The following is a 24,757-nucleotide window of genomic DNA, read 5'->3' on the forward strand; positions in this document are numbered from 1 at the left end:
GGCCGTGTGGCGGGCAATAATCAGGTTGCTATACCACCGCTGTCCTACTAGAGTAGAATTCTCTTTAGTGATGAGTCTCACTTCGAACTGAGACCCGATGGTCAGCTCAGTTTGTGAAGATCTTTCTCTTGAATAAATCGTCTATGTTTCTGGAACTATTTGTCCGGCCACGGTGGCCGAGCGGTTCTAGGCGCTTCAGTCCGGAACCACGCGGCTGCTACGGTCGTAGGTTCGAGTCCTGCCTCGGGCATGGATGTGTGTGATGTCCTTTGGTTTCAGTAGTTCTAAGTCTAGGAGACTGATGACGTCCGATGTTAAGTCCCTTCGTGCCTAGAGCAATTTGAACCATTTTGTAATCATTTGTTTGTCTGTACGTGTACAAAGTCTACCGATTTCTGACCCATTCGGATAGTTCATTCGTGGTGCATCGTTATCTCTTTCATTTTTATTTCTCTATTTTTTTACCTACGTTCTGGTGCTTCATTTGAGTGAAGAAGGGCAGTGTCTTCTCGCACTTCACACCGGTAACTCGTAACTTAAGTGTACGCACGCTAGAACTAGAGACCTACAAGTGAACAGCAGCGTACGCGCTCCCTGAAGAGCAGTTGAGTGACGCGCGCTGTTTTACTGTTGGCAGACGGGGAGCAGCGGCCGGCCAGCGGACATGAGCGCAGACGGCGTCCGCCCGCTGGGGCGCAGCAGGTAACGCCGGCATGGCGGCCACCCGGGCGCGGACGCTGATGAGGGTGCGGGCGAGGCGCCGGACCTCCTACCTTGCCCTGGCGTCGCTCCTGGTACTGCTGGTGGCTCCAGGCGCCGCCCAGCGACGGCCGCTCAACGCCACACTCGCGATCCTCAGGGGCGACCCGCCCCTTGCCTCTGGCGTTGAAAACTACCAGCAAGTTCCACAGGTAGGTACCGTTCGTCCTAACCCAGTGAAGCTATGTGCTCAATGACTGTATCTACGAGGTTCACTCCAAAGGAAATGCACACTATTTTTTTTTTAAATCCATCTTTTACTCTACATGTTTGAAAGTTGTAGATACATCCTTTAGGAACAATATTTTCATTAATCAAAATATCCGCGGGTGCACTGCCGGTCTACAGTGTCCAACGGGCACAATATTTCGGCGATCATACATGTCGCCATCATCAGGTGAGCTGACTGACTGAGCTCCTGTAAACGTGCCGGCACGGAGATCCGTACGCTATGGCTGCTCAGAGGGAACTGGGTTCGGTCGCGGCGGCGGCCGATTTAGATACCCTCCGCCCGCGGCGACTATGGAGACTGAAACGGAGGGTAAATTACCTTTCCTTGACGTCTTGGTCAAGAGAAGGCTTGACGGCACCCTAGGTCATGGGGTGTATCGGAAGACAACGCACACTGATCTGTATTTGCACGCAGACAGCTGCCGCCACCCTTCACACAGGAATGGGGTACTTAAAACTCTAGTACACAGGGTGCGCACTATCTCTGACGCAGAGAGTCTACCCCAGGAATTGGAACATCTGAGAACTGTATTTCGAAAAAATGGGTACTCAGAGTGGCAGATTCAACGTGCTCTCCACCCAACCACTACTGCACAACCCGTGGAGATGGATGAAATCACGAGGGAGGAGGTAGGCACTGCGTTTATTCCATATACAGGCGCACTCTCGGGGAAATTCGCCCACATTTTGAGGAAACACCGGGTCGACACTGTGTTTTGTCCTCCGAATAAAACTCGTTCACTGGTGGGGAGCGCCAAAGATGACCTCGGTTTTAGGAAGGCCTGCGTGTACCAGATTCCGTGTCAATGTGGCAAGTCGTATATTGGCCAGACGATGCGTACCGTCGAGGATCGATGCCGTGAACACCAGAGGCGCACTCGACTGATGTATTCGAGCAAGTCGGCGGTCGCTGAACACGGTTTGTCGGAAAATCACGCTATGGATTATGAACGCACGAGGATTCTGGTACAGACGTCGAGATACTGGGACAGCGTTGTTAGAGAGGCCATCGAAATTCGCACCAATGACGACCTCATAAACCGTGACTGTGGCTATAATCTTAGCAAGGCTTGGTAACCAGCGATTGGGTTAATCAAGAGTAAATCGAGCAAACGTACAGTTGTGACGACCACGGCGGACAGAGCCACCACTCCGACGTCGCCTCAGACGCCGTCGCAATCTGTGCCACCGCGCGACCGTGGCGCTGGGCGCGGACGGCGGAGGGAGCGCGCCGCGGGCGGAGGGTATTTAAATCGGCCGCCGCCGCGATCGAACCCAGTTCCCTCTGAGCAGCCATAGCGTACGGATCTCCGTGCTGGCACGTTCACAGGAGCTCAGTCTGTCAGTTCACCTGATGATGGCGACATGTATGATCGCCGAAATATTGTGCCCGTTGGACACTGTAGACCTCCTGCATTTCAGTACAATTTTGCATTGTTACAACCTCTCGATATACTACAGCATCATCCGCCAAAAGCTTCAGTGAACTTCCGATGTTAGCCATAAGGTCATTTATGTATATTGTGAATTGCAACGGTCCTACGACACTCCCCTGCGGCACACCTGAAATCACTCTTACTTCGGAAGACTTCTCTCCATTGAGAATGACATGCTGCGTTCTGTTATCTAGGAACTCTTCAATCCAATCACACAATTGGTCCTATAGTCCATATGCTCTTACTTTGTTCATTAAACGACTGTGGGGAACTGTATCGAACGTCTTGCGGAAGTCAAGAAACACTTCATCTACCTGGGAACCCGTGTCTATGGCCCTTGAGTCTCGTGGACGAATAGCGCGAGCTGGGCTTCACACGATCGTCTTTTTCGAAACCCATGCCGATTCCTACACAGTAGATTTCTAGTCTCCAGAAAAGTCATTGTACTCGAACATAATACGTTTTCGAAAATTCTACAACTGATCGACGTTAGAGATATAGGTCTATAGTTCTGCACATCTGTTCTACGTCCCTTCTCGAAAACGGGGATGACCTGTGCCCTTTTCGAATACTTTGGAACGCTACGCTGTTCTAGAGACCTACGGTACACCGCTGCATGAAGGGGGGCAAGTTCCTTCGCGTACTCCGTGTAAAATCGAACTGGTATCCCATAAGGTCCAGCGGCTATTTCCCTTTTGAGCGATTTTAATTGTTTCTCTATCCCTCTGTCATCTATTTCGATATCTACCATTTTGACATCTGTGCGACAATCTAGAGAAGGAACTACAGTGCAGTCTTCCTCTGTGAAACAGCTTTGGAAAAACACCTCACTTGTGATCGCTTCCATGTTTTTTTACTCACATGTGGCCGTGCATTGTCGTGCAACAGCGAAACATCCTGCTTTTGCCAATGAGGTCGAACACGACTCAGTCGAGCTTTTAGTCTCTTCAATGTCGTCACATATGCATCAGAATTCATGGTGGTTCCACTTGGCATGATACCCACAAGCAAGAGTCCTTCGGAATCGAAAAACACTGTGGCCATAACTTTTCCAGCAGAAGGTGTGATTTTGAATTTTTTTTTCTTGGGTGAATTTGCATGATGCCACTCCATTGATTGCCTCTTCGTTTCTGGTGAAAAATGATGGAGCCATGTTTCATCACCTGTCACAATCTTTCCAAGAAATTCATCTCCACCATTCTCGTACTGTTCCAAAAGTTCGCTGCATGCTGTTTTTCTTGTTTCTTTGTGAGCCACTGTCAACATCTTGGGAACCCACCTGACACAAACCTTTTTTAACGCCAACACTTTCAGTATTCTGCAAACACTTCCTTCCCCTATCCCAACGTTGCGTGACAATTCGTTCACTGCGATGCGTCTGTCAGCAGTCACCAATTCGTTAACTCTCTGCACATTGTCTGGAGTGTGTGCAGTACGAGGCCTGCCGCTGCGAGGACAATCCTCAATATTGCCGTGTCCGCTTTCGTCATGTAACCTGCTTGCCCACCGACTAACTGTACTGCAATCGACAGCAGCATCTCCATACACCTTTTTCAACCTCTTGTGGATGTTTCCCACTGTCTCGTTTTCACAGCACAGGAATTCTATGACAGCACTTAGCTTCTGACGAACGGCAAGTGTAACAGCCATCTTGAAGACATGCTGTGACGGCGCCACTCACAGGAAGAGGTTGAATTAAGTTTGAAAACAAGCAGGAAGGATGTATCTGCACACCGTAAAACTTTCACACATGCAGAATGAAAACTGTACTTTTACAAAAATAGTGTGCATTTCTTTTGGTGTGACCCTCGTAATAACAATACTTGTTACTTGTGGCAAGGTCCTACTGCAGACGGTTTCCCACTGACATCCTTGGTCCGCTAAGTCACACGGCTACTGTGCGATTATACCATGCGAGCAAGTATTATGATGGTTGTTGAAATGGTAGGCAGCTTGGATTTGGAGTGATAAGATGCAGGCCATGCAAGACTCAAACATTTAGACTTTTCCTATTATTCTTTTTATTTCCAGTTTTTAAAAAACAGGATTGCTCAAATCTAAGAACAAGCCCCAGATACACTCATGACTATTAACAATGATTTAGGACAAAAATTTTTGAAAGATACATTTAGGATAATATATATTTAATCCTTACGCAGCTATGGACGTGTATACCAGTTCTGCTGCGCTATTCTCCAGGCATTGTAGACGTGTATACGCATGTAACTTGACTTTTTCTACAGTGCTATGGACGTTTGTATGCATCCTGAGCTACCGACCACTAACCGCTGCGGACGAATTACTTCCATGTCGCGGTGAATAAAAGTGTTTAGAGTATCTGTAACAACAACTTATGTATCTCATTGCGTGCTATCATTTGCAAAACACCTCTTTTCTATATTTTGAATCGTTTATGAGATACGACGATTGTTATGACCACATGATTCTCGATGCACAACCACGTGAACGGGCATGTCGTATGCGACCGTCCGTCGGATATAAAACCCAATTGGTAGTAGGAGTAATTCACTAAATTACTGGCCCATATCATTAATGTCGATATGCAGCAGGATTTTAGAACATGTATTGTGTTCGAACATTATGAATTACCTCGAAGAAAACGGCCTACTGTCACACAGTCAACTCGGGTTTAGCAAACATCGTGCTTGTGAAACACAATTATCTCTTTACTAGCACAAAGTGTTGAGTGCTATTAACAAGGGATTTCAAATTGATTCCGTATTTCTGGATTTCCGGAAGGCTTTTGACACTGTACCACACAAGCGGCTTGCAGTGTAATTGCGTGCTTCTGGAACATCGTCTCACTTATATGGCTGGATTCGTGATTTTTCTGTCAGAGAGGTCACAGTTCGCAGTAATTGACGGAGAGTCATGGAGTAAAACAGTAGTGATTTCTGGCGTTCCCCAAGGTAGTGTTATAGGCCCTTTGCTGTTTCTTATCAGTATAAACGATTTGGGAGACAATCTGAGCGGCCGTTTTAGATTGTTTCCAGATGGAAAATTGGAAATTTGTGGTATGGTCTTATACACATGAGTCTAAAAGGAAAACGTTAGCTTCGGTTACACGATAAATCAGTCAAATCTAAAGGCCGTAAATTCAACAAAATACGTGGGAATTACGATTAAGAACAATTTCAATTGGAAGAACACTTAAGTGCTATGGGGAAAGCTAACCAAAGACTGTGTTTTATTGGCAGGACACTTAGAAAATGTAACTAAAGAGATTGCCTAAACTATGCTTGTCCGTCCTCTTCTAGAATACTGCTAAACCGGTGTGGGATCCTTACTAAATAGAATTGACGAAGTACATAGAAAAACTTCAAGGAGGGGCAGCACGTTTCGTATTATTGCGAAATAGGGGAGAGTGTGCCACCGAAATGACAGAGGATTTGGGGCGATCATTTTTTTTTTAAAAAAAAAAAGCTTTTTTTCGTTGGTGCGGAATCTTCTCACGAAATTTCAATGGTGAAAATGTTTTGTTGACGCCGACCTACGTACGGGGAAACTATTGTCGTAATAAAATAAGAGGAATCAGAGCTAGCGCGGAAAGATATAAGTGTTCGTTTTTTCCGCGCGCCATACGAGATTGGAATAATAGAGATTTCTGAAGGTGGTTCAATGAACCCTCTGCCACCCACTTAAGTGTGATTCACAGGGTATCCGTGTAGATGTAGATGTAGAGTTCGAGGAGAGGATGAGAAACCGTTCCGCTCTCTGTTTGAAATAAAATTGCGACATCTCATCTACATTCCATTCACTGCAACATATGAGCTAAAATCTACCATACGCAAAGTTTACACACTGCGTTTTTACCTATGTAAACTCTATAAAATTTCGTTCACCGCTTTAAGTAATTAGATGTAGCACTGTAAATATGACCGACAACGAAGAGAAACTCAGTTCCATGTCGAGTGAAGAGATAAGACTGTAATATGTGCACAAATAAAAATTTTTGGACCTAATGGTTTTCGAAAATTCTGATGATATGTATTTCATAACGTCCGGAACCCCGTCTCTCAGCACGGATACCAGCATTTGGAGAGCAGTGCGGCCGTCACTTGAATCAGCAGTTGTCTTGTGACAGCCAGAGCGAGAGCACCAGCAGCAGCGAGTACTGTTTGTATAAAGCGTTTTTGTACTTATTTGCTGCGCTTGGCTTTTAAATAGTTTTTCTGGGAAAACCTAGCGTAGTTTTCGCGTCTCGTATTTCAGTGAGTGTTTCTTGATTATCAGAGTAGCTCATCAGAAGATTATCTTGGGAATTTGTCACCGTATAGAGTAGGGTAAACATAGTCATGTGTAGGGACTGTGGTTGTTGTGAGCGGACGCAAGGAGAATTGGCCACTCTTCGGGGGCAGGTGGAGGCTTTGTCTGTTAGGCTCATCGAGCTCGAGGCGCAGGCGTCGGCTCGTAGTGGCGTTGGGGCAACTGTGGTGAGACCTATGCCTACTTTGGTGGCCTTGGAATCACATGGAACCGCTGATGTCGCTGCGTCTTCCGGCAGTGAGCATCTTACCGGTCAGCCATCACTCCAGGGTGAATGGCGGACAGTGGTGGGCTCGCGCGTGCCTGGCCGAAAGGCGAAGGTGGGATCTGGCCGCGTGGCAGCTGCCTTACCCCTTTCCAACAGGTACGGGGTGCTTCCTAGTGGTGATGACATCGTTTCCGAGCCACCACAGGATGCCTCGCCTGTTGGGCCAGTGGCCGATTCTCCGGCAAGGTCCCGACAGTCACAGAGGGCGGGCCTATTAGTTATAGGGAGCTCCAACGTTAGGCGGGTTATGGAGCCCCTCAGGAAAATAGCGGGTAGGTCGGGGAAGAATGCCAGTGTGCACTCGGTGTGCTTGCCGGGGGGTCTCGTCCGTAATGTGGAGGAGGCCCTTCCGACAGCTATTGAACGCACTGGGTGTGACCGGCTGCAGATAGTAGCACATGTCGGAACGAATGACGCCTGCCGCTTGGGTTCTGAGGCCATCTTTGGTTCCTTCCGGCGGCTGGCTGATTTGGTGAAGACAACCAGCATCGCACGCGGAGTGCAAGCTGAGCTTAATATCTGCAGCATAGTGCCCAGAGTCGATCGCGGTCCTCTGGTTTGGAGCCGTGTGGAGGGTCTAAACCAGAGGCTCAGACGACTCTGCGACTATAATGGTTGCAAATTCATCGACCTCCGTTATTGGGTGGAGAACTGTAGGGCCCCCCTAGACAGGTCAGGCGTGCACTACACACCGGAAGCAGCTACTAGGGTAGCAGAGTACGTGTGGCGTGCACACGGGGGTTTTTTAGGTTAGAGGGACCCCCCCTTGGGCGAAACGATAAAATACCTGACGGCTTACCAGAGAGGACATTATCATCGTTGATAAAGAACGTCCGTCCTCAGAGACCAAAAACAGGAAAAGTTAACGTAATATTGGTAAACTGCAGGAGTATCCAGGGCAAGGTTCCTGAATTAGTATCTCTTATTGAAGGAAATAGTGCGCATATAGTATTAGGAACGGAAAGTTGGTTAAAACCGGAAGTGAACAGTAACGAAATCCTAGACACAGAATGGAATATATACCGCAAGGATAGGATAAACGCCAATGGTGGAGGAGTATTTATAGCAGTAAAGAATTCAATAATATCCAGTGAAGTTATTAGCGAATGCGAATGTGAAATAATCTGGGTTAAGTTAAGTATCAAAGGTGGGTCAGATATGATAGTCGGATGCTTCTATAGACCACCTGCATCAGCAACCGTAGTAGTTGAGCGCCTCAGAGAGAACCTGCAAAACGTCGTGAAGAAGTTTCGTGATCATACTATTGTAATAGGGGGAGACTTCAATCTACCAGGTATAGAATGGGATAGTCACACAATCAGAACTGGAGCCAGGGACAGAGACTCTTGTGACATTATCCTGACTGCCTTGTCCGAGAATTACTTCGAGCAGATAGTTAGAGAACCAACTCGTGAAGCTAACGTTTTAGACCTCATAGCAACAAATAGACCGGAACTTTTCGACTCCGTGAATGTAGAAGAGGGTATCAGTGATCATAAGTCAGTGGTTGCATCAATGACTACAAGTGTAATAAGAAATGCCAAGAAAGGAAGGAAAATATATTTGCTTAACAAGAGTGATAGGGCACAAATCGCAGAATATCTGAGTGACCACCATCAAACGTTCATTTCTGAGGAAGAGGATGTGGAACAAAAATGGAAAAAATTCAGAAACATCGTCCAGTACGCCTTAGATAAGTTCGTACCGACTAAGGTCCAAAGCGAGGGGAAAGATCCACCGTGGTATAACAATCATGTACGAAAGGTACTACGGAAACAAAGAAAGCTTCATCATAGGTTTAAGAGTAGTCGAATCATAGCTGATAAGGAAAAGCTGAACGAAGCGAAAAAGAGCGTAAAGAGAGCAATGAGAGAAGCATTCAACGAATTCGAACATAAAACATTGGCAAACAATCTAAACAAGAACCCTAAAAAGTTTTGGTCATATGTAAAATCGGTAAGCGGATCTAAATCCCCTATTCAGTCACTCGTTGACCACGATGGCACCGAAACAGAGGACGACCGAAGAAAGGCAGAAATACTGAATTCAGTGTTCCGAAACTGTTTCACTGCGGAAAATCGTAACACGGTCCCTGACTTCAGCCGTCGCACGGACGCCAAAATGGAAAATATTGAAATAAACGATATCGGAATTGAAAAACAACTGCTATCACTTAGTAGCGGAAAAGCATCCGGACCAGACGAGATACCCTTAAGATTCTACAGTGATTATGCTAAAGAACTTGCCCCCTTTCTATCAGCAATTTATCGTAGATCGCTGGAAGGACGTAAAGTACCTAGCGACTGGAAGAAAGCGCAGGTCGTTCCCATTTTCAAAAAGGGTCGTAAATCAGATGCGAATAATTATAGGCCTATTTCGCTTACGTCAATCTGTTGTAGAATAATGGAACATGTTTTGTGTTCTCGTATTATGACGTTCTTAGATAATACAAATCTCCTTCATCATAACCAACATGGATTCCGCAAACAGAGATCATGTGAAACTCAGCTCGCCCTATTTGCCCAAGAAATTCACAGTGCCGTAGACACTGGCGAGCAGATTGATGCCGTATTCCTGGACTTCAGGAAGGCATTTGATACGGTTCCGCACTTACGTTTAGTGAAAAAAATACGAGCTTACGGAATATCGGACCAGGTTTGTGATTGGATTCAGGATTTCCTAGAAGAAAGAACACAACATGTCATTCTTAACGGTTCAAAATCTGCAGATGTAGAGGTAATTTCGGGAGTACCGCAGGGAAGCGTGATAGGACCTTTATTGTTTACAATATACATAAATGACTTAGTTGACAACATCGGTAGCTCCGTGAGGCTATTTGCAGATGACACGGTTGTCTACAAGAAAGTAGCAACATCAGAAGACTCGTACGTACTCCAGGAGGACCTGCAGAGGATTAATGCATGGTGCGACAGCTGGCAGCTTTCCCTAAACGTAGATAAATGTAATATAATGCGCATACATAGGGGCAGAAATCCATTCCAGTACGATTATGCCATAGGTGGTAAATCATTGGAAGCGGTAACGACCGTAAAATACTTAGGAGTTACTATCCGGAGCGATCTGAAGTGGAATGATCACATAAAACAAATAGTGGGAAAAGCAGGCGCCAGGTTGAGATTCATAGGAAGAATTCTAAGAAAATGTGACTCATCGACGAAAGAAGTAGCTTACAAAACGCTTGTTCGTCCGATTCTTGAGTATTGCTCATCAGTATGGGACCCTTACCAGGTTGGATTAATAGAAGAGATAGACATGATCCAGCGAAAAGCAGCGCGATTCGTCATGGGGACATTTAGTCAGCGCGAGAGCGTTACGGAGATGCTGAACAAGCTCCAGTGGCGGACACTTCAAGAAAGGCGTTACGCAATACGGAGAGGTTTATTATCGAAATTACGAGAGAGCACATTCCGGGAAGAGATGGGCAACATATTACTACCGCCCACATATATCTCGCGTAATGATCACAACGAAAAGATCCGAGAAATTAGAGCAAATACGGAGACTTACAAGCAGTCGTTCTTCCCACGCACAATTCGTGAATGGAACAGGGAAGGGGGGATCAGATAGTGGTACAATAAGTACCCTCCGCCACACACCGTAAGGTGGCTCGCGGAGTATAGATGTAGATGTAGATGTATACCAGTGGTAGTGACGTGGGGGTGGCCTGCTTTGGTAGGTCCTCGCTGGGTAGTTGCACGAGTCTCCTCTTCATGCACTCAGATCGAAGATATCCTTCACCACCACATCCAGAACACGTCCATTGTTGGCCATCATATGTAATAATGGCTCTTCACCCGCCCATATTTAGATATGGGGACACATGTATTGTCAGGGTGATTCGCACCTGATGAACACCGTTGAGCAGTGGATATGTGCTAAAACTTGCCCAACGTTGGGCTATATGACTAATTACTCCGCCATATGGTTGGAGTGATTCATGGATCAATGATTCAGGTACTTCGAAGGGTAGCTCGAGCATTCGAATCGTGCTTACGCAGAGGCCCGCATGGACCACTAACACGTCGATATTACGTCGAAACATGAAACATTTGACAGTTTCTATAATCGTTTCACGTGCAGCGTCGTCCACCATCTTGACGTAAACAGTGCTGCTCCGTGTGATTAATATGCACATCATCTCTCAAGAAACGTTCAATTTCGAATGATTTCCGTCTTGCACATTTAGTAGAGGACATAAATTGTACTGTAGTTTTTCCAAACGTACACTACTGGCCATTAAAAATGCCACACCACGAAGATGACGTGCTACAGACGCGAAATTTAACCGACAGGAAGAAGATGCTGTGATACGCAAATGATTAGCTTTTCAGAGCATTCACACAAGATTGGCGCCGGTGGCGACACCTACAACGAGGTGACATGAGGAAAGTTTCCAACCGATTTCTTGTACACAAACAGCAGTTGACCTGCATTGCCTGGTGAAACGTTGTTGCGATGCCTCGTGTAAGGAGGAGAAATGCGTACCATCACGTTTCCGATTTTGGTAAAGCTCGGATTGTAGTTATCGCGATTGCGGTTTACCGTATCGCGACATTGCTGCTCGCGTTGGTCGAGATCCAATGACTGTTAGCAGAATATGGAATCGGTGGGTTCAGGAGGGTAATACGGAACGCCGTGCTGGATCCCAACGGCCTCGTATCACTAGCAGTCGAGATGACAGGCAACTTATCCGCATGGCTGTAACGGATCGTGCAGCCACGTCTCGATCCCTGAGTCAACAGGTGGGGACGTTTCCAAGACAACAACCATCTGCACGAACAGTTCTACGACGTTTGCAGCAGCCTGGACTATCAGCTCGGAGACCGTCGCTGCGGTTACCCCTGACGCTGCATCACAGACAGGAGCGCCTGCGATGGTGTACTCAACGACGAACCTGGGTGCACGAATGGCAAAACGTCATTTTTTCGGATGAATCGAGGTTCTGTTTACAGCATCGTTATGGTCGCATCCGTGTTTGGCGACATCGCGGTGAACGCACATTGGAAGCGTGTATTCGTCATCGCCATACTGGCGTATCACCCGGCGTGATGGTATGGGGTGCAATTGGTTACATGTCTCGATCTCCTCTTGTTCGCATTGACGGCACTTTGAACAGTAGACGTTACATTTCAGATGTGTTACGACCCGTGGCTCTACCCTTCATTCGATCCCTGCGAAACACTACATTTCAGCAGGATGATGCACGATCGCATGTTGCAGGTCCTGTATGGGCCTTTCTGGATACAGCAAATGTTTGACTGCTGCCCTGGTCAGCACATTCTCCAGATCTCTCACCAACTGAAAACGTCTGGTCAATGGTGGCCGAGCAACTGGCTTGTCCCAATACGCCAGTTACTACTCCTCTTGAACTGTGGTATCGTGTTGAAGGTGCATGGGCAGCTGTACCTGTACATGCCATCCAAGCTCTGTTTGACTCAATGCCCAGGCGTATCACGGCCGTTATTACGGCCAGAGGTGGTTATTCTGGGTACTGATTTCTCAGGATCTATGCACCCAAATTGCGTGAAAATTCCTTGAGCAGTTCGCAGCGGAGACGTAATCAGGTCCGAGCTGCTCCGCTGGTAAACGCAGACTTGATCGCGCAGCTGAAGGGCCGAATTTTGAAATCAGAATGTCAATAAACCACCTTTACTACACCTACATTTGCATCATACTCCACAAACCACGTAAAGGTGCGTGGCGGATGGAACTTTCGGTACCACTGTCTGATCCCGCCAACGCTGCTCCACTCGCGAGTAGTGCTTGGAAAGAATGATTGTCGGTAAGCCTCTGTATTGGCTCTAATTTCTCGAATTTTCTCCTCGTGGTCAATACGCGAGATGTATGTGGGGGGAAGCAAATCTCTCCGTGATGCACAACGCCTCTCTTCTAACGTCTGCCAGTGGAATATGTTTAGCATCTCCGTAACGCTCTCTCACCAGCTAAACGATCCCGTGACGAAACGCGCAGCTCTTCGTTGGATCTTCTCTATCTCCTCTATCAGTCCTACGTGATAGAGATCCTAGATAGATGAACAATACTCAAGAATTGGGTGAACAAGCGCCTTATAAGCCACTTATTTAGTGGCTGAGTTACAGTTCCTTAAGATTCTTCCGATGAATCTGAGTCTGGTTGCTTTTCAGACTATCTGTTTTATATGGTCATTTCACTTAAGGTCGCTCTGGATAGTTACGCCAAGATATTTTACGGCAGACGCTGTTTCCAGCTGTTCGTCGTCAATAGTGCAGCTGTACAGCAGTGCACTTCTTTTCCTCTGTATTTACGTTCAGAGTCAACTGCCAGAGTCTGCACCATTCATCAATTTTCTGCAGGTCGTTCTGCAAATTCTTACTATCTTCTGCCGTTGCTTCTTTGGTATAGACAATTGCATCACCTGCGAATAGCCTTAAAGAGCATCCGACGCTTTCTACTAAATCATTCATAAATTGTAAATAACAACGGACCTATCATACTTCCCTCTGGTACTCCGGATATTACCTTTACATCTGTCGATGTAGTTCCGTTAAGAGCGACGTGTTAAGTTTTAGCTGCAAGAAAGTCTTGAATCCAATCGCAGGTCTGCTCCGATACTCAGTAAGCTCTTATTTTTGTCATTAAACGGCAATGTGAGAAGGTGTCAAATGCCTTACTGAAACCAAGGAACATGGCATCAACCTGAGCGCCGTTGTCCACTGCGCTATGGCTCTCATGGAGGGACAGAGAGAGCTGAGTTTCGCAGGATCTCTGTTGATTTTTTATAGAGGAGATGTTCATTTTCCAAAAACGTCATAATTCTTGAGCATAAAAAGTGTCCCATAATTCTACAACAGATTGACGTCAACCATGTAGGTCTATAATTACGTGGATCTGTCTTACGGCATGTTTTAAAAGCGGAAATGATCAGCGCTTTTTTCCAATCGTTAGGTACCTTTCGTTGTTCAAGCGATCTACGATAAATTACTGCTAGAAGGGGACCAAGTTCTTTCGCATAATCTTTATAGAATCTTGTAGGTATCTCGTCTGGCCCTGAGTCCTTTCCACTGCTGCTTTTCAGTTGCGCACTCTGCTATTTCAATATCTGCCATTTCGATGTTCGTACGACGATTGAAAGGAGGGGATGGTGCAACGATCTTCCGCAGTGAAACAACTTCGGAAGACCGAATTCAGTATTCCGGCCTCCTTTCTGTTATCTTCTGTTCCGGTGCCGGTGTGGTCGCTGAGAGAATGAATAGATGATTTTGACCCACTTACTGGTTTAACATACGACCAAAATCTACTAAAGTTTTTACTCAGGTCGGTTGAGAACGTCTTATTTTCAACATCATTGAAAGCTTCTCTCATTGCTCTCCTTACGCTCATTTTCGCTTCGTTCAGCTTCTATTTGTCAGCTAGGTTTTTGCTTCTCTTGAATCTAAGATGAAATGCTCTTTTTTTACGTAGCGCTTTTCTAACACGTCTATTAAACCATGGTGGATATTTCCCATCCCTTGAAACCTTGTATGCATTGTATGTATGTTAACCGGCTACCTAGAAACGACGGAGAGGCTCCGTCCCCGCCACAGCCGCGCTCCACACCGAACCCAGGGTTATTGTGCGGTTCGGCCCCGATGGACCCCCAGGGAACGTCTCACACCAGACGAGTGTAACCCCTATGTTTGCGTGGTACAGTAATGGTGGTGTACGCGTACGTGGAGAACTTGTTTGCACAGCAATCGCTGACATAGTGTAACTGAGGCGGAATACGGGGAACCAGCCCGCATTCACTGAGGCAGATGGAAAACCGCCTAAAAACTATCCACAGACTGGCCGGTTCACCGGACCTCGACGCAAATCCACCGGGCGGATTCGTGACCGAGACCAGGCGCTCCTTCCCGCACGGCCATCCGGGAGGGCCCTTAAAACCTTACTCGGAACGTACTTGTCTAGGGCATATTGAACGATGCCTTTGAATTTTTTCCATTTGTTCTCCACATCTTCGACCTCATCAACGAATATTTGATGCTGACTGCTGAGATATTCTGAAATTTGTATCCTGTCACCCATGCAAATATATCTCCCTACGTTTCTTAACATTCCTGGTAGCACCCCTCGTCATAGATGCGGGTACAGCCTTATGATCACTGATACCTTCCTCTATGTTAACTGATTCGGTAAGTTCAGGTCTGTTTGTTGTCAGGAGGTCTAAGACGTTACTCTCATGAGTTGGTTCTCTAATTGTCTGCTCAAGGTAATTTTCGGACAAGACGTCCAGAACAATGCCACACGATTCCCTGTCTCTGCCACCAGTTTCGATGGCATAACACTCCCAATCTATACCTGGCAAGTTGAAGTAACCACCTATTACAGCGGCATCATCAGGACAATTACTTATGATATTCAGCAAGTTCTGTCTAAAGCGCTCTACAACTACACATCCTGACCCAGGTGGTCTCTAAAAGCATCCGATCACCATTTTTGCCCGTTCTTTCATACTCATTTTCACCCAGATAAATTCACATTCGGAATACGTGATAACGTCGCTACAACATATCGAATTTTTTAATACAATAAACACGCCGCCACCATTAGTGACTAACCTATCCTTACGATAAACATTTCAATGTGAACTTAGGATTTCGTTGTCACTGACGTCTGGTTTCAACCAGCTTTTCGTTCCCAAAACTGTCTGTGCATTATAATCTTCAGTAAGCGATAGTAAATGGGAAACCTTTCCTTGGTTGCTCCTGCAGTTTACTAAAATCATATTAATGTTTATTTTTTCTACCTCTGATCTGCGAGGACGAAGTTCCTCTGACGTCGCTGTGGCTGATTTAAAAGTCAAATCGCCTTTGGTCCCAAGGAAGGGGTTCTTTAACCGAAAAAGCCCCATGTGCACGCCACACGTACTCCGCTACCCTATTAAGGGGAATCCTACAATTCTGGACCCGATAGCGGAGGTCAAGAAATGCGCATCCGATACCGTCGCAGAGTCGTCGAGCCTCTAGTTCAGACCTTCCATTCTGCTCCAAACCAGAGGACCGCTATCAACCCTGGGTACGATGCTCAAATACACAGCATAGCCTGCACCCCGCTTGCGTTGCTAGTTGCCTTCACCAAATCAGCGAGCCGCCGAAAGGAGTCGAGGATGCCTCAGAACCCAAGCGGTTGGCTTCATTCTTGCCGACATGTGCCACGACATGCAGCCGGATGCACCCAATGTGCTCGATAGCTGCCGGCAGGGCCTCCTCCAAATCACGGATGAGACCTCCCGGCAAACATACTGAATGCACACTGGAATCCTTTCTCGCCTTGCCTGCTACCCCCTAAGGGGCTCCATCACCCGGCTGACATTTGAGCTCCCAATGACTAGCGTACCCACCCTCTGTACTTATCCGGACTGGGCAGGAAAATCGACCTCTGGCCCAACAGAAGCGGCATCCCGTGCTGGCTCAGAGTTATCAACACTGGGTAGCGCCTCGTACCTGTTCCTAAGACGTAGGGAGCCAGCCGCACGGCCTGATCCCTCTTTTGCCTTCCGCCCAGTGACATGCGAACCTACCACTATCTGCAACCCACTCTGGAATGAGGACGGACCGGTGAGATGCTGCGTATCAGAAGCCGCAGCGATGTCCGGGTCACCAGGGGATTCCAGTCGCACCAAAGGAATCGCAGGTCTCGTTACTGGCTTCACCTCGACGTTGAGCATTAGCTAGAACCTTGTCGACGGTAACCAACACAGCTTCCAGCTGTTTACGGACAGCAGTCCTCTCGCCTTGTATCCGCTCACAACAAGCACAGTCGCTAGCCATATAGTACTGTGTATAAATTAGATATAAGGTCTCAAACGGCGATACTTTGTTTGAACATATACCAGAGGAGAATGAAGTAACACTAAAAGTTGCTGTGCAGATTTCTCACTGTACTCTGAGAACGCAAGCTACTAAACAGAAATAAATTTCTCTACTGAAGTTGACCTGTTTACGGATACCTGCCATTAGAAATCCTGTTTGTCGAAAAGTTACTGCACGAAATTAATACTCAAACTAGAATGCACTGATCTAAACTGTGTGCTGTCTACTAGCACAAAATTAAAACTTTAGTGGCATGACGGAGTTTCTGGCGACGCAAAAATTTACACTAAGAAGTGATGAAGATGCCTAGAAAAATGTGAGAGTTTCATCTCATACACCAAGCGCTACGAGAGTGTTGATGAAATCCGAACGTTTTTCATTTGGTTTAGGCAAACATTAATACAACTTCAAAGTACGTTTTGGGCACAGAGTAATAATTACATTCAAAATATCCATATACATTTCTTTAAAGGTATCCCAATTGTGCCAGTAGCGCATGTATGGTCTTGTTCTATTAAGTTTGCGAGAAGACCTTCAATACCGTAACATATTTCTTGACATTTAAATGCATAATAATAATTAACTTCACCACTTACGTCACAAGAAATGTTGACTGCTGTTTAATCTTGAGTGCGCTCCTACGACGGCGCCATAAATAGCATTCATACGCTTTTTTTCTGTCAGGCGAAAGATCTTAAGCACAAGTGACATGTAGTTAGGACCATATTTATCCTTTTAATGGCAGACAACCATTTTAGTATACTCACTGATTTGTTTAATGCACATAGATAAAAATGAGGAATAGTACACGAATTTTGTAGATACGAATATACAAACATATTCCACTGGAACATGGACTTCCACGTCAGTCGTTCATCTGTCATTGAAGCTGGGCGTGTACAACAGATAGTGACGCGATGCCGGTTTCTGGTCCGAAACGTCAAAGCAGCCAGTCGTTTTACTGCCGCGAGACACTCCCCCACCTATTGCGTATTTGCAGAATGCATCACTGGCGCCGCTCCATGGGGTCATACTCCCGCCCCGTACTCAGCCGTTCACACTGTGAGTTGGCGAAGTGGCCGCCAGCGGACGTATCACAGAAGATTGCTCACAATACACCCATATAATCCGTTCTGTAATAATACCCTGGTGTCTGCGAGCCATTCCAAATAGGACTGACAAGGCAGTTCTAACACATACAAACATGTGCTTGGGAAAGCATTAGGGACATGCTGAAAAACCTCAAATGGAAGATTCTTGAAAAACAGCCTCCCCAGTTTATCCTGCTACTTTCAAAATTTCACGAAATAACATTAAGTGTGGTATGTTGAGATAAAGAACAATCTCTATATATACAGGGTGACAATTATTAAAATATATGAAATAAAATCATCATAATTTCTGAATGGTTTGCACTAGAACGTTAAAACTATACGGTTATTATTTGTTCCTGGTCACGCCGAGGTGTCCGTCTTTCCTTCTTCAGCGTTCATTTCAGCTTTCATTCAGGCTCGATCTGAGTTGTAGTTTCCGCGTACCCCTGATGTCCCATTACTTGTCACTGAAATTTTATATTACCTGAAAGATGCCTTTCATTGTACTGGGTTTTTAATACCTTATTCAGAAAGAGAAATTGTTTCTGCTGTTATATCTTAAAAGATGTCCTGCTTCTGAGGAAGGTTTTCTCCGTAAACCATTTATCGTTTGTATCGTCCTTAGAGTTATCTAAAGAGGGGTTTAAATTATTTATTGTCTGTTTAGGAATGTTTCAAATTCTAGGGCGATTGTGTAAACACACATCAAAAAAGTTTTGTATCACCTCGGTTCCGAGAGTTCCGGAACCTGTAAAGAAAATTGGAATAGAGATCAATATAAACATCATTTCCGCCCTTTTTATTGCTCATGAAAACCATACATTGCTTGTACCACCATACAGTGAGACTTTGAGACGTGGTGGTCCAAATTGCTGTACACACCGGTACCTCTAATACCCAGTAGCACGTCATCAAGCATTGATGCATGCCTGTATTCGCCGTGGCATACATTCCACAAGTTCATCAAGGCACTGTTGGTCCAGATTGTTCCATTCCTCGACGGCGATTCGACGTAGATCCCTCAGAGCTCTTTGCAATCGATCCCGGCACATTCGATAGGGTTCATGTCTGGAGAACATGCTGCCCACTCTAGTCGAGCAATGTCGTTATCGCCGGCCGCTGTGGCCGTGCGGTTCTAGGCGCTGCAGTCCGGAACCGCGGGACTGCTACGGTCGCAGGTTCGAATCCTGCCTCGGGCATGGATGTGTGTGATGTCCTTAGGTTAGTTAGGTTTAAGTAGTTCTAAGTTCTAGGGGACTGATGACCTAAGATGTTAAGTCCCATAGTGCTAAGAGTCATTTTTGATGTCGTTACCCTTAAGCAAGTCATTAACAAGATGTCCACGATGGGGACGCGAGTTGTCGTCTATGCAGACGAATGCCTCTCCAATATGCTGCCGCTATGGTTGCACTATCGGTCGGAGGATGGCATTCACGTATCGCACAGCCGTTACGGTGCCTTCCATGACCACTAGCGGCGTACGTCGGCCTCACATAATGCCACCCCAAAACAGCAGGGAACTTCCACCTTGTTCTGTTCTCTGAACAGTGTGTGTAAGGCGTACAGCCTGGCCGGGTTGCCTCCAAGCACGTCTCCGACGATTGTCTGGTTGAATGCATATGAGACACTCATCGGTGAAGAGAACGTGATGCCAAACCTGATCGGTTTATTTGGCATGTTGCTGGGCCCATCTGTACCGTGTTGCATGGTGTCGTTGTTGCAGAGATGGTCCTTGTCGTGGACGTTAGGAGTGCAGTTGAGCATCATGCAGCCAATTGCGCACAGTTTGAGTCGTAACACGACGCCCTGTGGCTGCACGAAAATCGTTATTCAACGTTGTGGCGTTGCTGTCAGGGTTCCTCCGAGCCATAATCGGTAGGTATGTAACTTCCCCCTCACTTATCGACCTTAATGACAGTGAAAAATTAAACCGCGTGTACCTAATGGCAATTTGGGAAAAGCAATCGTCACCGAAGTTAATCTGTCGGTAAAGAGGGAGGAAAGGGTTACATCTAACTGAAAGGAAAAATGCAAATGAAACTGGTGGAAATTAATTTTGAAAAGGGGTGAAGTTAATAAAGAAAGTAAATGTGCGACCGTTACGTTAACAGTTAACTAGCGTTAATTAGATATTTGAGATTTGGGGGAAATTAGGGTCGCCAGTCCTATGGACAATTACTATAGGAACTGAAAAAGAAAGGTTATTACACATATAATTAGCACTAGAAGAGTGGCAACTGAAGGTTGACACGTGTAGTGTGAAAACTGAAGGTTTGTCAGAAGTAATAAATTTCGCTACACTCTGACTTAATTTAGCAAAAGAATTAATAAAACCGGAAAACTGAAAGTTAATTTAGTGACTGAAATTAATAGTGAGCTTTGTTTCTGAAGCACATCGAAATTCAGTAAAATACGGTTAGTCTTGGGCTACCTCAACAATCATTTCAAAAGCTACTTGAATCTACGCAATTTAGAAATAAGAGATTTAACTTTGAACCTGAATTAAATGATTATGAACAATTAACAATAGTAAAATTTAGTACGTACCAAGCTGAGCTGCAGTCACAGGTGAGCTAAAATACGGTAACAAAACTCACACTCTTAATTTGTGCTTGTGTAATCTGAATATTGTAGCCAGCTATGAATACCTTAACTGAACTTTGAAATTAAAGCAGGGAAATCGAATGTTATTACTTTAGTGCTGGCGTTTGAATTTCAACGACACTCGGGTTCATTCCGGAAAAGGAAGGGACCCAGCTTGGTAATGCAATTGGGACAATGAACAATAAAGGTTCATGCTAAATTGCTGTAATTTTGTGATGCAACAATTTTAAAAGCTGAGGTCTGCCATACAGTTCAAAAACTTTATGTGCTTCCAGTCTTCCTTGTTGGTTGATTGAAGGTTTGAAGTCGTCGATCGAGGAGGTGGCGACAGTCACTCATTGTTGGCCGTCGCTGTTGCAGAAGCTGGATATTGGCGCGCCTTCTTCTCGACACGGTCTCCAGCCGAAACGGGCTCTTGATGTGTGCCAGCTAACGCTTCCCGTCCGCAACCCCGTGTCAGAAACTATCATAGCAATTCGAGCGCAATTACATGCTGCCAAACCCCGAAAGCGAGGCAACTCGCGGGAGCGTCACACAACACACCTGCTCCACTGCACTACTCCAGCCAGACTCCCTCTGCTCAGCCCGCGCTCCACGCGGCAGAGTTAACACTACCAAAGATCCTAAACACTTTGGTTCTCCACACGACCTATCGATGTATTCGTTCGATACCATAGTTTTCCCTAGGCCAGACCCAGCGTATAAATACAAATAATATTCACAAAACAAACCAATCATACATCGACATAGATGCATAAATATATACATACAAATAGTAAAACAATTACAATATATAAAGACACAGAAATGTCATACCTTCATGTAACAAAATAAGGAAAAAATTTATAGTACAATAGATGGAAATAGAAGGATATGCATTTCCAGCGTTACAGGTAGAGGTCATCCACTGCAGTCGTAGCCCTTGGGTGGCCTCAGCGAGGCATGTCATCGACAGTTCCTATCTCTCTGTATCTCCTCCATGTCCGAGCAACATCGCTTTGATTCACTCCGAGACGCCTGGACACTTCCCTCGTTGAGAACCCCGTTCTGGCACGAAGTGCACAATATGGACGCGATCGAACCGCGGTATTGATCGTCTAGGCTTGGTTGAACTACAGACAAAACGAGCCGTGTACCTCCATCATGGTGGAATAACTGGAACTGATCGGCTGTCGGACCCCCTCCGTCTAGTAGGCGCTGCTCATGCATGGTTGTTTACATCTTTGGGCGGGTTTAGTGACATCGCTGAACAGTCAAAGGGACGGTGTCTGTGATACAATATCCACGTCTATCTTCAGGAGTTCTGGGAAACGGAGCAGTGCAAAACTTTTTTTGAATTGTTTGGTGTTGTCATGCAACTGTTAAGTAAAATCTGTTGGAAATTATAAGCCAGGGTTTGTGTTTGATTGGTAATTGTTGCCTCTAGTTTATTGAGTTGAAGTATTCTTGAGCTTGTGCCCCACGTCTCAGTATGCGCTGTGTAGTTTGGTTTAGCGATGAAGCCAACTTTAATTTGGATGGATACGTCAGTACACAAAATTTGCGGATTTGGGGGACTGAAAATCCGCGTTTCCCGATCAAGAAGTCTCTTCACCCTCAATGGGTGCCTCTGTGGTGTGCAATGGTCCAACACGGAATAATCGGTGCTATATTCCTTGATGGCACTGTAACTACCGAACGGTAAGTGAAGGTTCTGGAATATGATTTCGTCCTCATTATCCAAAGTGATCTTGATTTTCACAAGATGTGGTTCATGTAAGACGGAGCTGTACTCCATCGAAGTAGGAGAGGCTTTGGGAACCGCATTCTGGCTCTGGGTTACCCAGAGGCAACTGGCAAGGGCCCCAATTGGTCGCAATATTCTCCGGATCTGAACACATGCGACTCCTTTTTGTGGGGCTACATTAGAGACAAGGTGTACAGCAATAACCCCAAAACCACAGCTGAGCTGAAAACAGCCGTTCAGGAGGTCATCCACAGCATCGATGTTCCTACACTTCGGCAGGTCATACAGAATTTCGCTATTCGTCTGCGCCATATCACCAATGATGGCAGGCATATCGAACATGTCATAAAATAAATCCAAATACCTGTAGTGACGTTTACATGTTGAATGAAGTGTGTGGACGCCGCAGTTTGTAACTAATTTACGTTTTTCTTTTCATGATAATTGTCAGCCTGTAGCTCGCTAGGGAATGCAGAAACAAGATTAGTATAATAAGGGCATGCGTACACACTGCGCCACACACACAGGCCCTTGGGAGCAGAATTATTCCACGTGGTACATTCAGTTGGGTTTCCATGGGCCCTTTGGTATTAATGTAAAACTGATGGCAGCTGTGGGCTATGAGAAGATCAATGCAGACCACATCTATCCCTTCGTGCTTGACGTGTTCCATGAAGGCGAGGGCATTTTGAATCACGATAATTATACTTACCGCATGGCATACTTATCGCGCACCACTGGTTTGAGGAGTATGATAGTTTGCTCATGGTGGCGCTTGGCCACGAAATTCGCCTGATCTGGATCCGATGGAATACTCTATGACACTTTTGAGCGTCAGCTCAGTGTCCACAACCACTGCACTGTACGTTACGTGAACTGAGTGACCTGCCCTAACAAATTAGAGGCACATATCTTGGGAACTTGCCAAAATCTTACTGAAACCATGGCACGCAGAATCAATGTAGTATCGCTTTCCAAAGATGGACCAACACGTTATTAACCAGTTTAGGCTTATCAGTGCATATAATTAAGCAGTCAGAAGGGAAGTTACCATGAGACATATATTTTAACACGAAGTGGTCATAAGGTCTTGGTTCTTCAGTGTATGCATGGCACGTAACTCGACTGGCGTGATTACATGTTTGGCGGATGGACTCATTAGTTGTCTCCAGACAAAGTGCAGAAACGAGGAGGCAGCTTCCTGTCAAAGAGTCTAAATGCTCAACTTTAATCGGAGTCTCATCAGAGGCAAATGACCCTCACGAAGCAACGGTAGTGAGATTTCTGCAAGCAGCCGCGGCGCCGCACGCTATGAGCGGTGGATCACGGCGGGTTACCTAGTGCTAGGCAGCTGGCTCCGTCTAGCTTTCTCCCAGCTACACCGGTAGTCCACGAGCGCGCCGAGGCAGGCTTGGCTTCTAATCAGCGGGGAAGAAAGCAACGCACTGAAATTTCGTATCTGGCACAGCAGTTACCTGGATGAATGCTAGGCGTCGCTCTTCCTGGGTTCAGCTTTCTCTCTCCACTGTACACCGCTGCACAGTGTTCAGACAAAATTCAGTACCATGTAGATCTGGCAAGGTCCACCACTGCCAGTAAAACGAATTCTGTGTGGCGATATACAAAACTGTCAATGAATATTATGAAATTATAAAGAGATCCCGTGATCATAATTTCCCTAGATTATTCCGTACACTTTTTTTTTTTAATAGAATGTGTGACTTAACGCATTTTGACGTTTAGCCATCGTCAAAACCCACCAGATAAAAAGACAAAAATGAAGAAGCACAAAATTTTAGATACAGGCGAGACGCCCTGCTTAACCCGCAGCACAGGACAGATAGAATAAATTGTGGAAAGGGGCCAAAATCAGGGACTGTCAGTTACACTCGAACATACAACTTTATTATTTAATCAGACATTACAAGAGCCCAAAAAATTTTTTAAACACAGGCATTAATCTTTGGGACTTAATTACCGGCTGAAAGCCACTTTACTTTAAAAACGGCTGAAGGCCAATAACATAAAACGGAAACATGGCCTAATTAAAAATTTAAAAGGTGAGCCTTACCTTAAAACAGTTCTTTAGTTAGGCTGAAGTAAACAAATTAAATTCAAATCGTCTGAAGGCCGAAGACTTAAAAAATTCAAACACTTTTTAAAATGCTAAAGGGCTTACGTGAAACAGTATTTTAAACTGTGCTGAAGGTTCAAATGGTTCAAATGGCTCTGAGCACTATGGGACTCAACTGCTGTGGTCATAAGTCCCCTAGAACTTAGAACTACTTAAACCTATCTAACTTAAGGACATCACACACATCCATGCCCGAGGCAGGATTCAAACCTGCGACCGTAGCGGTCGTGCGGTTCCAGACTGTAGCGCCTTTAACCGCTCGGCCACTCTGGCCGGCTGTGCTGAAGGCCTTAAGAGTAAAACAACTCTAATGTAAAACACAAAACCGGCTAGATGCCATTCAAGTACCAACAACAAGAACAAATTT

General features: G+C 45.7%; 1 protein-coding gene across 1 annotated transcript in view; it reads left to right on the forward strand.

Moving 5' to 3' along the window:
- The window catches only part of LOC124549450 (phospholipase B1, membrane-associated-like), a 271,696-nt gene that overhangs the window by 73,160 nt on the left and 173,779 nt on the right, over positions 1-24,757 (forward strand). The window contains exon 2 of the mRNA XM_047125245.1: positions 638-911. Within this exon, the coding sequence (XP_046981201.1) occupies positions 714-911 (198 nt within the window). The 5' untranslated portion in view covers positions 638-713. The remainder of the gene's footprint in view (positions 1-637; positions 912-24,757) is intronic.

This window comes from Schistocerca americana, chromosome 1 (genome assembly GCF_021461395.2).
Source record: "Schistocerca americana isolate TAMUIC-IGC-003095 chromosome 1, iqSchAmer2.1, whole genome shotgun sequence".
NCBI classification, from domain to species: domain Eukaryota; kingdom Metazoa; phylum Arthropoda; class Insecta; order Orthoptera; family Acrididae; genus Schistocerca; species Schistocerca americana.